This window comes from Neofelis nebulosa, chromosome 7 (genome assembly GCF_028018385.1).
Source record: "Neofelis nebulosa isolate mNeoNeb1 chromosome 7, mNeoNeb1.pri, whole genome shotgun sequence".
Lineage (NCBI taxonomy): Eukaryota > Metazoa > Chordata > Mammalia > Carnivora > Felidae > Neofelis > Neofelis nebulosa.
The window spans coordinates 81269230-81283501 of NC_080788.1; the positions used below are offsets into that span (position 1 = coordinate 81269230).

General features: G+C 35.2%; 1 protein-coding gene across 12 annotated transcripts in view; it reads left to right on the top strand.

Moving 5' to 3' along the window:
- The window catches only part of G2E3 (G2/M-phase specific E3 ubiquitin protein ligase), a 64084-nt gene that overhangs the window by 22240 nt on the left and 27572 nt on the right, over positions 1–14272 (top strand). For 8 of the 12 annotated variants that reach the window (XR_009264361.1, XM_058738718.1, XM_058738716.1 and 5 more), the window contains 4 exons: positions 4065–4162; positions 7166–7267; positions 10989–11113; positions 12745–12910. Coding sequence is in view for 11 of the 12 variants with exons in the window: in XM_058738718.1 (XP_058594701.1) it covers positions 4065–4162; positions 7166–7267; positions 10989–11113; positions 12745–12910 (491 nt within the window). In the remaining variant the exon portion in view is untranslated. The remainder of the gene's footprint in view (positions 1–4064; positions 4163–7165; positions 7268–10988; positions 11114–12744; positions 12911–14272) is intronic. The other 4 variants (XM_058738725.1, XM_058738724.1, XM_058738726.1 and 1 more) reach the window with 1 other exon arrangement.

Genomic DNA, 14272 nt, shown 5'->3' on the forward strand with positions numbered 1-14272 from the left:
TCATCATGAGGACTCCCATTCTTTAGTCTTAGCTAATTCCTTGTATTTTTCTTCCTCTTGATAGCTGCATGCACAGTTACAGCTAAAATTACAGGCACTGGGGATGAAAGAATTTAAGATGAGAGCAGATGAGAGCTGCTGGTGTAAGATGTCCTGTAAACAAATGGCAATTTGCTGGAGTTGATGTGGTCAGTTACTCTGTATGGGGACAGAAGGGGAGTTGACATATTTTGAATTTTTTTTTTTTCAACGTTTTTTATTTATTTTTGGGACAGAGAGAGACAGAGCATGAACGGGGGAGGGGCAGAGAGAGAGGGAGACACAGAATCGGAAACAGGCTCCAGGCTCCGAGCCATCAGCCCAGAGCCCGACGCGGGGCTCGAACTCACGGACCGCGAGATCGTGACCTGGCTGAAGTCGGACGCTTAACCGACTGCGCCACCCAGGCGCCCCAGAGTTGACATATTTTGAAAGATTGCGGAAAGGGCTTTCAGTTATGGCTAACCTTTAGTGACAGAGGGCAGATATAGGGGGGGATATTTCATAATATTAAATATTAGCTCATGATGTTTTTTTTTCCAGTCCTGGAATCTATTTTGTGAGTACACTGTTAAATGTAGTACCATTTCTTTTTCTTTTCTTTTTTTTTAATGTTTATTTTTGAGGGAGAGAGAGAGAGGCAGTGTTAGTAGGGGAGGGGCAGAGAGAGAGGGAGTCACAGAATCTGAAGCAGGCTCTAGGCTCTGTGCTATTAGTATAGAGCCCGACATGGGGCTTAAACTCACAAACCGTGAGATCATGACTTTATCTGAAGATACTTAACCGACTGAGCCACCCAGGCGCCCCAGATGTTGTACCGTTTCAATGCATAACATCCATTCTTGATTACATGTATTAACTAAAGGTAAATAAGACTGGCTGCTGTAATAGGTAAATGCTGAAGTCTTAGTGGTTTAACACGACGAAAGTTTATTATTTGGTTAAGTTACAGTCCAGTGTGAATTGGTTAGGGGAATTGGAGCAGATAGGGGGTTTCTGCTCCATGCAATCACTTAAGAGATTCAAGCTCCTTTCATCTTATATTGGTCAGCTACCTTGAGATTCTCAGTCTTTTTTCTTCAGCTGGTAAGATTTTCTCATAGTTTTATTAGTATGTTATTAGAAATTTTCTTTACAAGTAAATATAAGGTAGAAAAGTTTGATAATTATAATACTAATGTTTATTCAGCTCTATCTAGCTGCCACACCCTTTTAATTATATTACGGTATACCATCTCATTTAATCCTTATTAAGGCATAGTTTGAGGTAAGTACTCTTGTCCTCATTTTTAAGATGAAGAAACAGAGCCATAAAGTGTTTATGTGACTTGTCCAAGATTACACAGCAGGAGTGTGGTGCTGAAATTTAACTCAGATCTCCTTGACTCTACAGTTTGCCTTTATGAAATTATTATTGTTATGGTAAAATACATATAACACAAAGTACACGTAACTATTTTAAAGTATACAGTTTGGTGGCATTTAGTACATTCACAGTGTTGTACAACCATTACCACTATCTAGTTCCAGAACATTTTCATCATCCCCAAAGGAGACTGTACCTGTTAGGCAGTTACTTTTCATTTCCCTCTCCTTAGCCCCTGGAAACCACCAATCTGCTTTTTGGGCTGTCTGTGGATTTACCTATTCTGGATAATGTAATCTATTATATTAATGGGGTCATATAGTATGTGACCTCTTGTGCTTGGCTTCTTTTATTTAGCATGATGTTTCTAGGCTCATCCAGGTTGTAGTATGTATTAGAGCATCATTCCTTTCTATAGCTGAATAATATTCCGTGGTACGGATATAATGCATTAATTTATTCATTCATCCATTCATTGATGCACATTTGGTTTGTTTTCCTTTTTTAGCTCTTGAGAATAGTGCTGCTATAAATCTTAGTATTCAAGTATTTAGTTTGAACATCCATTTTCAGTTCTTTGGCATATATACCCAGGAGTGGAATTGTTGTGTCATATAGTAACTATGTTTAAAATTTTAAGCAACAAAAAATATTTTTCCTAAGTCGCTGTACCATTTTAGATTTCCACCAGCAGCGTATGAGGGTTCCTATTTTTCCATATCCTTGCCAACATTTGTTATTTTTGGACATTTTGGTTGTAGCCATCCTAGTAGACGTGAAGTGGTATCTCATTGTGGCTTTGATTTACATTTCCCTGATGACAGATGATATTAAACATCTTTTAATGTGCTTACTGGCTATATATCTTCTTTGGAAAATGTTTATTCAAATCATTTGCTCCATTTTTAAATTGGTTGTATTTTTGTTGTTGAGTTATAAGAATTTCTTATGATGCATTGTGGACACTAGACCCTTAGCAGATATATGTTTCCAAATATATTCTCCTATTCTGTAGATGGTCTTTCCACTCTCTTGAGTGTTCTCTGATGCACAGAAGTTTAAAACTTAGGTGAAGTCCAATTTATCTATTTTTTCTTTTTTACTTTTGCTTTTGGTATCATGTGATTCCTAAGAAACCACTGCCAATCCAAGGTTATAAAGATTTACCCTATATTTTTTTCTCAGAGTTTAGTTTGGGTGCTTACATTTAGGTCTTTGATCTGTTTTGATTTAATTTTTGTATGTGGTGTCAGGTAGGGGTTCAGTTGTATTACCTTGCATGTGGCTATCATGTTGTGCTAGTAACATCTGTTGAAGAGACTGTTCTTTCCCTCAGTGAATGATCTTGGCATCCTTGTTCAAAATTAATTGACCATAGATAACATGTATAGGTTTATTTCTAGACTCTTTTTCCCCAGTTGATCTATATCATTGTCCTTAGGCCACTACAACACTGTTTTGATTTCTGTGGCTTTTCCTAAGTTTTGAATTTCCTTTCTTTTTTTTCCAGATCAGTCTAACTAAAGTTTTGTCAGTTTTGTTGACCTTTTCAAAGAATCAACTTTAGTTTTTATTCTCTATAGTTTTTCTGTTTTCTATTTTATTTATCTGTGCTGTAATCTTTATTTTTTTCTTCCTTCTGCCAGCTTTTGGTTTAATATGTTTTTATTTTTCTAGTTCTTTAAGGTTAAAATTGTTATTGATTTGGGGTCTTTGTTTTTTCATATTGGCTTACATAGAGATCAGCCAGAGGTGAAAGCTTAGGGTTTCTGGGGTCTTTTTCTGAGCATGTATCTAGTCCTGAGCATGTGTGTGTCTTTCTAGATTCCCAGGTATCTGTGGGAGCTTTTCAAAGCTTTTATTTATCCTTGTGTCCCCTTTTCCCAGCCTCTTCTTTCCTGGGTGTTTTGGTCTGTTACCTGCTTGTCCTGTCTGTTACCCTTTGGTGCAAGCTGCTTCAGCTAGTATATTTGTCTAAGCGCTTTTGACAAATGGTGAGACTCCAGCCCTGAGAAAGTTCTGAGGCAAGCAAAACAAGGGCATGCATCTGAGCTCATCCCTCAGGGATCCACCACACAGATCAAAACACATAATCACATTTCTTTAAGAACAAGGTTCATTTCACCTCCTCTTGGACAAGCCAAACCTGGAACATGGGCCATCGTACCTAAGGCCATTGCTCAGCTGGAGAGTGGGGGATGGTAGGCAGGTAAGTTAAAATGCCACAAAGTGCTCATCAGAATTTACCAGCTTGTTTCTTTATTGAGCATTCTCCTAAGTGTTGTAAGTTTTAAAACTAGATTTCAGAGTTTCTAAAAAATTGATTCTGACAGTTTTTGGCAGCTTAAATGTTGTCTTAGTGGGGAGATAGTGTTTTGGGGTTTCCTAATCTATTTTCAGTGATTACCCTACTAGTTGCCATTTTGACGACACACTGGAATTCATCATTAAAGATAAATTAAAAAAAGTGCAAAGTCTAAAACACTGTTTATTGTTTAGAAATAGGTGTTAGAAATTTTAAGTTACTGATAATAGTATAATGTGATTTGCTCTCTCAGAAAGAATTGAACACCTCACTTGAGAGAAGCTCCAGTTCCATAGGTTTTATTTTAAAAATTTAAAAATATTTTTTATATCTATTTACTTTTTTCACTGTTAGCTTGTGTTTTTTGTCGAAAAAATGATGACTGTCCTAATAAATATGGAGAAAAGAAAACTAATGAGAAATGGAATCTCACTGTACATTACTATTGTTTGGTGAGTATAATTTATAATTAAATCCTGGAAATTTGATATTCTTCTAAAGAAGACAATTAGATCTTGATGGCTGGTTTCTGAGAATTGGATAAGTCATTTAACTTCTTTTTGGATCTCATTTTGCCTATATCTAAAATAAGGTTTTTCATTTATCAAATTCTAAGATCCTGAAATTAGTTGGTATGTATGAAGGAAGACCTGTCATCATTATCTGTATTTTTGTCTAACCCTTTAGGGCCTAAGTGAATAAAGGAGAAAATGGTTAGGGCTTTAAGGTGGTATCTTTTTTTTCACTTTTTTGTTTCCATTGTTGCAAGTGGTAAATCTCAGAAAAGAGTTGTTGAAGGTTCAGGGAATAGAAGGAAAGTATTTTACTTCACAGAGAACCTGCAAAAAAAAGTTTTGAATGAAGGTAATAAATTCTTGTGGAAGAGGAAATAGGTGAGTTTATGGGTCACTTGGAAGAAAGAAAACCTGATTTCATGCTGAGAATTGGTCTCTCATTTGTTTCCCCTTTCCTTTACCAACTTCTCACCTCACTCAGTCTGTGCCTTATATTAATAGCACCATCACTACCTTAGCATGCCAAGGTTGCATCAGTAGACACAATATTTCTTGATAGTATGTAAGTTATATATTGCTTCTTAACAAATTATCCTGAAATTTAGCAGTTTAAACAGTTATTATCTCAAACACTTTTTGAGGGTCAGGAATCTGGTATTGGCTGAGTTTGGTAATTCTGTCTCAGGGGCTCTAATGAGGTTGCAATTCATACTGCATATAAATTGCAATATGGGTTCAGTCATATGAAGGTGAGAGAGGGCAGAGGATCCATCTCTGATGGCTCACTTTACATGGCTTTTGGCCTTAGTACTTTCTACGTATTGGCAGGAAGCCTCAGTTCCTTACTTCCTGGGTACCTCTGTAGGGTACTCACAGCATGGCATCTGGCTTCTTTTAGAAGAAGTGGTAAAAGAGAGAGAAAGAGAAAAAAATGGAGAGATAGATAGACACCAAGATAGAACCATATGACCTAGTCTTCACTGTCCCATACCACTGTCACTTTTAATTTATTCTCTTTGTTAGAAGTGAGTCATTAAGTTGAGCCCACATTCAAGGCAAAGGGAAATAGGCCCCATCTCTTAAAGGATGAAGTATCAATAAATATGTACATCTATTTTCATACCCACCCCAGCATCCCTGTTAAAACTCTAGATACTTCTTGAGAAACCATTTAACATATTTCTTGGTGATTCTCTAAGACTATAGTGTGTCTCAGGTACCCTATGGATTAAATAGACTTCTGGACTGGCCTAGGAACCTAATTACTTTGTACCAAGATTTAAAGGAACTTGAATTTGGCATTCCAAGTGTATTTGTAAGTTGGGAGTCTTAAATTTTGTATCACCAAAGAAAACCTTTTCATTTTTCTAAGAGTTTATTTTACTTTTTATGCAGAAGAATCAGGGGAGCTATTTTATTAGTAATTGGGTTATGTTTTCATAGCCAATTCTTTTTTTTTTTTCCTTCAAGTTTATTTTGAGAGAGAGAGAGAGCACGTGAGTGGGGTAGGGGCAGAGAGAGAGGGAGAGAGAGAATCCCAGGCAAACTCCATGCTTGCCCAAGCACAGAGCCCAGCGCGGGGCTCAATCTCACAACCATGAGATCATGACCTGAGATGAAACCAAGAGTCCAAAGGTTAACCTACTGAGCCACCCAGGCGCCCCCATAACCAATTCTTAAGTAATGTGTATTTTTTAGGTTTAGGATGTATTATATTGATTAAAATAATCCTCTAATCACAAATTTAAAGTATTTTTAAATTAAATATATTTAATTTTATGAAAATGTCCTTTATATTGTTTGTCTTTAATGAGTATGATAATTCAAAACATACCCAAGGCTCAACACGTCAAAGATTCCATTTCATTGTGAACAGGAAAGTACAGTAATGTTATAAATGGTAATGGAATGTTAGAGTTGAAAGAGACTTATAGGGGCGCCTGTGTGGCTCAGTTGGTTGGGCCTCTGACTTCGGCTCAGGTCGTGATCTTGCAGTTCACGGTTTGAGCTCTGCATTGGGCTCTGTGCTGACAGCTCAGAGCCTGGAGCCTGCTTCGGATTCTGTTGTCTCCCTCTCTCTCTCTCTGTTCCTTCCCTGCATGTGTTCTGTCTCTCTCTCTCAAAAATAAATATTTAAAAAATTAAAAAAAAAGAGAGACTTAGAGACAATTTAGTCTAGTGTTTTTATTTTTGTGTTTAAGGTCAGAGATACTAAATTACTTGCCTAGAGTTCCAGAAAGTTCCAGGACACAGAGCCTGGTTTGCAAGCCAGGATTTATTCATAGTCCCATGTGTTTTCTTGATTCATGTTTCCTTAACATATTTAAACTGAAGTTAAAAGATTTTTAAAAATTCAAACATTTATGTTAACCATGATTCAGTAGGTTTCCTTGTAAATATTCCTTTTATGATTCAGAATCCAGCTAGATTTCAAGTTGGCCTGAAATATCACTGATAAACTGAATTACCTCCATAACATTTACTGATACTACATTTACACCTTACAGTATTTACCACTATTTTTTCTAAAACAGGTGTTTTCTGCCTTCCTTTCTTTCTCTCTTTTTCTATTATTTTCTGGAATGCTTTTAGAAACCAGTTTGGTTATAAGAACTGTTAATATACAGTGTCTTCCAAATCAAAGAATTTGAGTAGCCTCTTACTTTGACCATGAAAAATAACTGTTATAGATAAGAGGCACTTGAAATTGGAGTTATGTCCATTTTTCATTGGAACATTATTGATCTTCTCTATATATACACACATACACATGTTTTATATATATGTATATATATATTTATACATTTTATATACGTGTATATATACATATATGTATATGTGTACACACATATATTTCATATATATATACACACACACACATACATGTATTTCTAAACTAGTTTGTTAGAGTCTGTTTTCTAATTGAGAATATATTTATAGTTGATGTCAAGTGGAATTTGGCAGAGAGGTAAAGAAGAAGAAGGAGTTTACGGTTTTCTAATAGAAGACATCAGGAAAGAAGTGAACAGAGCTTCTAAACTGGTAAGTAAATTGTTTTACTCTTTACACTAAATACTATAAGTATGTCATATTAGGGAGGTTTTTTCCCATCAGTTTCCCAACTGGAAATTTACAAGACTTTGATTTTATGTTCAAATGCTTATTTTTGTCAAATACAGTAAATTTAAAAGAACACTTTGTATATTTGCAATGAGAGTGAGGTTAACCAACCCTCAATAATACATGTGACAATGCTGGTTTCATATCCTTATTTTATTCCAACCTATCCATCATTTCACCTACTCTTACCATCAGAATTGTGAACATACTTTTACTCTGCTCTTCTTCAAATCTTTAATCCTGAGTCAACCCAGTCATTCACTTTTCATTCCTATACCTCAGTTACTGAGTTGGCATGATGGGTTGAGGTGGAAATTATGCAGCTGGGCAGACCAGTAATTTATGATCTCTATACCTCTTGTGGCCATTCTGTGACATTGTGTACCTTTGTTCACTTCCTTCTCATGTTCTCCAAGATAAGTACAGTAAAACCTTGGATTGTAAGTAACTTGTTTTGTGAGTGTTCTCCAAGACGAGCAAACATTTCTAATAAATTTTAATTTGATAAATGAGCGATGTCTTGCTATACAAGTAGTATGTGACACTGAATGTCACATGATCACAACTGAACCAGTGGTTCTTCTCTTGTTCTCACTGTGAGATTGTAGGTGATCATCTCCCATGCTCAGATGCTCTGTCTCAGCTCGTGGTGTTTGGCAGAAATCAGTGATTTTTCAGAACGTTGAAAGGTGCCCACAACTGGCACTCATGGTTTTTTTTTGTCACTTCAGAACACTATTTACAGTCCTTTGCCTTTCCATACGAGAGTTAGGTTAGGAATGCTTTGTTTCATTCTAGGTCAGGGTGCCTGCAGATAACAGACCCTTTCCTCCTCTGCCTTATTGCCAGTTATATTAAATACGGTATATGACAAGTGTTTATTAATACTGTACTATAGTCAACATCTGTGCGAGTGTATACAGTGGCCCCCGTGCAGAAAAAGTTTCCATTGAGCCAAGAGCAGTGATTCTGTTAGAGATAGTGGAAGTTGTCCTACACATAAACCTCCTCTCTCTTGTCTCCCTCACTTCAGCCATGAAGGTCTTCAAAGGTTAATTTGTTTATTTTTCTTTATATTTTGTGTTTTCTTTATTATTTTGTATTATATTACAATCCTGTAATCATTTTTATATGAATTTTTTTGGGTCATGGAATGAATAATCTGAGTTTCCATTATTATGGGGAAATTCGCTTTGATATACAAGTGCTTTGGATTACAAGCATGTTTCTGGAATGAATTATGCTTGCAAATCAAGGTTTTACTGTATTCTAAACTTTAACCCCTTGTTCATCTAATTAGTTTGTGAGTCTTCTGTGTGATATCTACTGTATTAAACACAAGGAAAGAATTATAGGTTTCCATGTGGTGTGAGTAGAAATAAGGAGAATTAGAAAATGAGAAGGTTAAAAAAAATGAGGAAAAAAAAATGAGAAGGTTGGAAGTATAGGGAATTCTGTCCAGAGGAAATGATAACTGGAACTGATGATTTTTATGGAGTAGAGATGAAGAACATTGACACATCATAGTTGAAGAAGTCGAAGAAAGGTTGTCTCATCAATGTAGGAGTTGTTTACAATGATAGCAAGAATTAGATACAGAGAAAGGCACCAAAGTCTCAAGGTGGGAGAAGTTAGTAGGTAACAGAGGATAGATGTCATTAGGCTCAAAGGACCAGAGTTTTTAAAGTATGAAGGTAGAGTTGTGGACTATAGTCTGTAATAGAGAACTAAAATAATATTTTGATATCCCCCTTGCTTTTTTCTATACCCTCCTCCCAACCCTTGCCAAGTCTGAATGAAAATGAAAGACGATGGGAAAATAAGAAATTTCATCCAAGAAATTCTGAAAGGGAAGCAAGACCTTTATTTTAGTTGAGGCAAAAAAAAAGGGGGGGGGGAAACAGTTATTTTTAAATATGTTGAGGAGGCATGGGACTAGATGGTGGGATATAACTGTAGGGCATAAAAGAAAACCTTGGGCGAAAGGTTAGCAGTGGCATTTATCTAAGGACTATGTGAGAATATTAGTATCAGAATTCCTCAACCTTCTGATGATTAGTGAACTTGTGGTGAAATATGACCTGAAAGGGTCTCCTTGCAGTTTGGAAATACCTGTTTTCTAAAAACATCTTAATCCTCTGTGAACATATTGTGAACCTTTAAAAATATCCTCATCCTTGAGTTGTCTCCATTTGTGACCTGAAGCTAGAGTTCCATATGTCAGTTTATGGGAGGAGCCTCAGGTTGGCAAGGTATTCTCCAGTGACCTAATGGTACTTCAGGGTCAGCAATAAGACTACATACTCCCTTCATCAGTGACCATTTTATAACGGCTGTTTCAAGGGTTCCAAAATGTTTTAGATACTGCTGTGTATTTTAGTAATGATCGAATTATCTAATATTAGTCTTTGTGTTCATATACCAGTGTTATATTTTAGTTAGTGTCATTGGTATTGTGTTTGTTCCTTAGGGCTACCATAATAAATTACCACAGACTAGGTCGCTTAAAACAGAAATTTGTCCTCATAGTTCTGGAGACCAGAAATTCCTAATGAAACTGTCAGAAGGATTGATTGTTTCTGGGAGCTCTGAGGGAGAATCCCTTCCATGCTTCTCTCCCACCTATTGATGCCTACTGGCAACCTTTGGCATTCCTTGGTTTGTGGCACCATAACTCCTGTCTCTGCTTCCAGCTTCACATGTTCACATGGCTTTCCCCTCTGTGTGTCTGTGTCTTAAATGTCCCTCTCCTTTCACTTATAAGAACGCTAGTCATTTGATTTAGGGACCACCCTAAATCTAGGATGGTTTCATTTTAAGATCTTTAACTAACTTACATCTACAAAGACCCTATATCCAAATAAGATCACATTCATAGTACCAGGAATTAGGACTTGAACATGCCTTGTTGGGGGGAGGTCACTATGTAACCTATTTTGAGTATCTAACACTTTTCATTTAGTTAGGATAGAGTGATTGATCCTAGCAGATTTTTTTTTTTTTTAATTTTTTTATTTTTACAGATTGGTTTCTAGTATTGTTCGGCTGTTCTCCTTGATGAGTATTTCCTAGTTATGTGGTTTTTATTAGATTTGAGACTTTTTTTTTAATGTTTATATATATTTATTTTGAGAGAGTGGGGGAGGGGCAGAGGTGAGGGCAGAGAGAGAGAATCCCAAGCAGACTCTATGCTGTCAGCACAGAGCCCGACATGGGGCATGACTCCATGTACTGTGGGGTCATGACCTGAGCCAAAACAAGAGTTGGATCCTTAACTAACTAAGCTACCCAGGCGCCCTGAGATTTGAGATTTTAATGTATAGCCGTTATGTTTACAAATCCTTTGGTTGAAAGTATTTTAGCCAGGTAGAAAGGAAAAGAAGCATCTCTGTCTCATCCACATGTTAGATGGGAGATGAATCCTTTATGAAAAATTGTTACAGTAGTGAATCTTTAGTGTCTTTACATTGTTTCTGGGTTGGACAGTTTTTTTCAGGAAATTGCTTTAATATACCATCATCATAGCTGTTGTAAGATGAAAATAATTTCAGACTCCCCACAAAGAATATTCATTTATACCTGGGTCATATTATAGTACTCAGCTTTTGTATGTTATGATCTCTGTTTTCATATTTTCTTCTAGAAATGCTGTATTTGCAAGAAAACTGGTGCTTCAATTGGATGTGTTGCACCCCGATGTAAACGAAGTTATCATTTTCCATGTGGACTTCAGAGAGAATGCATTTTCCAATTTACTGGCAATTTTGCGTAAGTTAATTAACTATTGAATATGAACGATGAATGTTAGGGAAAAGTAGAAAATGGATATGGATATCCCAATGATAATTCCTTTGTAAAATTTCTTTTCAGAGCTACGCTGAGTTTATACATATATGTACATTTATGTTTTAAATACTCCCCTCTTTTATGGAGTCATCACTGTCTTCAAAGTCTTGGAAATTGCCAGTGTAGAATGGGCTTAACAGTTAATATTCACTTTCAGCTTTAAACTCTAGAATATGATACGGAACCCTTAAATTATTCATATTTAATAAAAATTTCCACCTTTCATAAGTCTAGATTTTTATGTCATGTTTTTAGATTTATGATCCACTTTTCTTCCACAGGGCCAGGTATATTTCTCATTGAGTAAATTGAAGGCATTTAAATTTGGTGGAGTCCAAAAATAAATATTATGCCCTGGAGTGCCCCAGACAATGTTTACTTCCTGAATCAAGCTTTAAACATCAAAATTTATGAATTTTAGTATTTGATATTATTAGTGTCCTATTTCTTGTGGTCTTTGTGTTCTTGAACTATTTAATGGATTGTTACCATGTATAAAACTGCAGTTTAGAAAATACAAGAGGAAATAAATTTAGTGACTTAAAATAAGTTTTTACTTACATTTTATGTGTTACTTGATTAAAATATTTTTTAAGTTTAAATTCCTTCTTTTGTGCATTGTTGAGTATAATGGTGTTGCTAACAATATTATTACATAGGATTCTCAACATAATACTAGTTACTGAAATTCTGTGAGTTAAGTCTTAACCAACAAAAGGTACACATCCTGAATGTCCAGCTCTCCTTGCTCATAGACTGTGAAATGGATTTTTTTAAATATCAAATTTATTGTCAAATGGGTTTCCATACAACACCCAGTGCTCATCCCAAAAGGTGCCCTCCTCAATACCCATCACCCACCCTGCCCTCCCTCCCACCCCCCATCAACCCTCAGTTTGTTCTCAGTTTTTAACAGTCTCTTATGCTTTGGCTCTCTCCCACTCTAACCTCTTTTTTTTTTTTTTCCTTCCCCTCCCCCATGGGTTTCTGTTACGTTTCTCAGGATCCACATAAGAGTGAAAACATATGGTATCTGTCTTTCTCTGTATGACTTATTTCACTTAGCATAACACTCTCCAGTTTTTTTTTTTAAAGTTAGTAATAGTCAAGCTTTATTAGGTAAAGAGATAGAGACAGAACAACTTCAAATTCTCATTATCTTACAATAGTATTTCTCAACTTTTTATTCATTATCACTCCTTTAGAGAGAAATATGAAGTTAAATTTAAATGATACCCATTCATATGAATGTCTTACAACCACGAATTTATTTTTCCTTTACTTTTTCTTTTTTTTTTTTTTTTTTTAATTTACATCCAAATTAGTTAGCACATAGTGCAACAGTCATTTCAGGAGTAGATTCCTTAGTGCCCCTTACCCATTTAGTCCATCCCCCCTCCCTGTGAGATGGATTTATAGTGCCAAGGTTCCTGTCTATTATAGGTTAATTATGATACAAACGAGTTTTCTTTTATTAAATGCAAATTACAATGCTAGCCTGATTGTGCTTTGCAATTAATTAGATGTTATTTTTAAATAATTTATATTTTTAGGTCATTTTGTTGGAACCATCGACCTGTTCAAATAATTACATCTAATAATTATAGAGACTCCTTACCATGTACCATTTGCTTGGAATTTATTGAGCCTATTCCAACTTACAGCATATTACGAAGTCCTTGTTGTAAGAATGCTTGGTTTCATAGAGACTGTTTACAGGTAAGATATCTTGTAAACTTTTTCTGATATAAAATTTGTTGCTTGCTGATTTGAATTTTATTTATTTTATTTTTTTTAAGTTTATGTACTTACTTATTTAAGTAATCTCTACACCCAACATGAGGCTTGAACTCACAACCCTGGGATCAAGAGTCATATGCTCCTCCAACTGAGGATGGCAAGGTGCCCTGATTTGAATTTTAAATTGGAAAGAGTTGACATGTGTATTTTACCTGTACTTGTAACTTTTAAAAACAGCTTAATTAAAGCATATTTTACATATGAAATATACTGTGCTGAAGAATTACTCTATTGAAATTTACTCTTTTGAAGTGAATATCAAACTAATATTTTAATAAATAGTTTAGAATACTACCTTTTAGTTTTTATTATGCTTGAACATTTTTGTTGTTTTTACCTAAGGCTTTTGTTTGTATTTCACAGTGAATAAAACACAGATTTAATTCCCAAGTCCATTTACATATTTAAGCTTAGAAGACCAAGATATGTGAAATGATAATTTAATTGTAAGCTAAGATACTTAAATGTTAAGAGGCCTTTAAAACAAAAAAACAGAAACAACTGTGGTCAACACTATATGACAGCTTCTTGATAGGGACTGATTACTATTTAATGAATTAAAAGCATTAGTTCTTTTTGAAAGCCACCTTGTATGTTAAACTTGATGACAAGTTATTAAGTAAATACCATACAACACATAACATTAAGTAATTGAACAGTTATTTGATTCAGATGATTCTTGAAGATTTTAAAAAGATCTCACTTATTGATAACATCATATACAATAATGTACATGTGTGAACCGGCCAACTGATAGTTATAGTTAATAGAATGCCAAATAATAAAGGATTTAAGTTTAATGCTTTTATTAAAGTTTGGCTTTTATTATTGTTTAGTAAAATATAATGTTATTGTTGATTATAGGTTATCCACAAAAGTACTTTTTAAAGTTAAAAGATGTTATAAATCCTCATATTTCAAGACAGTCTTAAAAGTACTAATAATAGTAAAGTACTTGAATGAATCAAACAATAGGCAATAACTTCAGTTTCTTCTCAAGTAGTGGTCACTCAGCCCAGTAAAAAATATACTTTCAAAATTACAGTTTCTCGTAATAAACCCTCTGCAGTTTCACCAGGGGTTGTGTCCCCTACCTTTGAACTTACAAATCTTTTAAGCCATCCTGATCATTATGTAGAAATAGAGAATATTCAAATGCACCTATTGGATCCTACTTTGTAGCACATGTGAATAGAATGAGTGAAGCACAGAAGTTGAGTGTGGGATCTGATGATGGTGTCTACACTCAAGTTCTTTTGGTACACCAGAAGGCCAGAATAG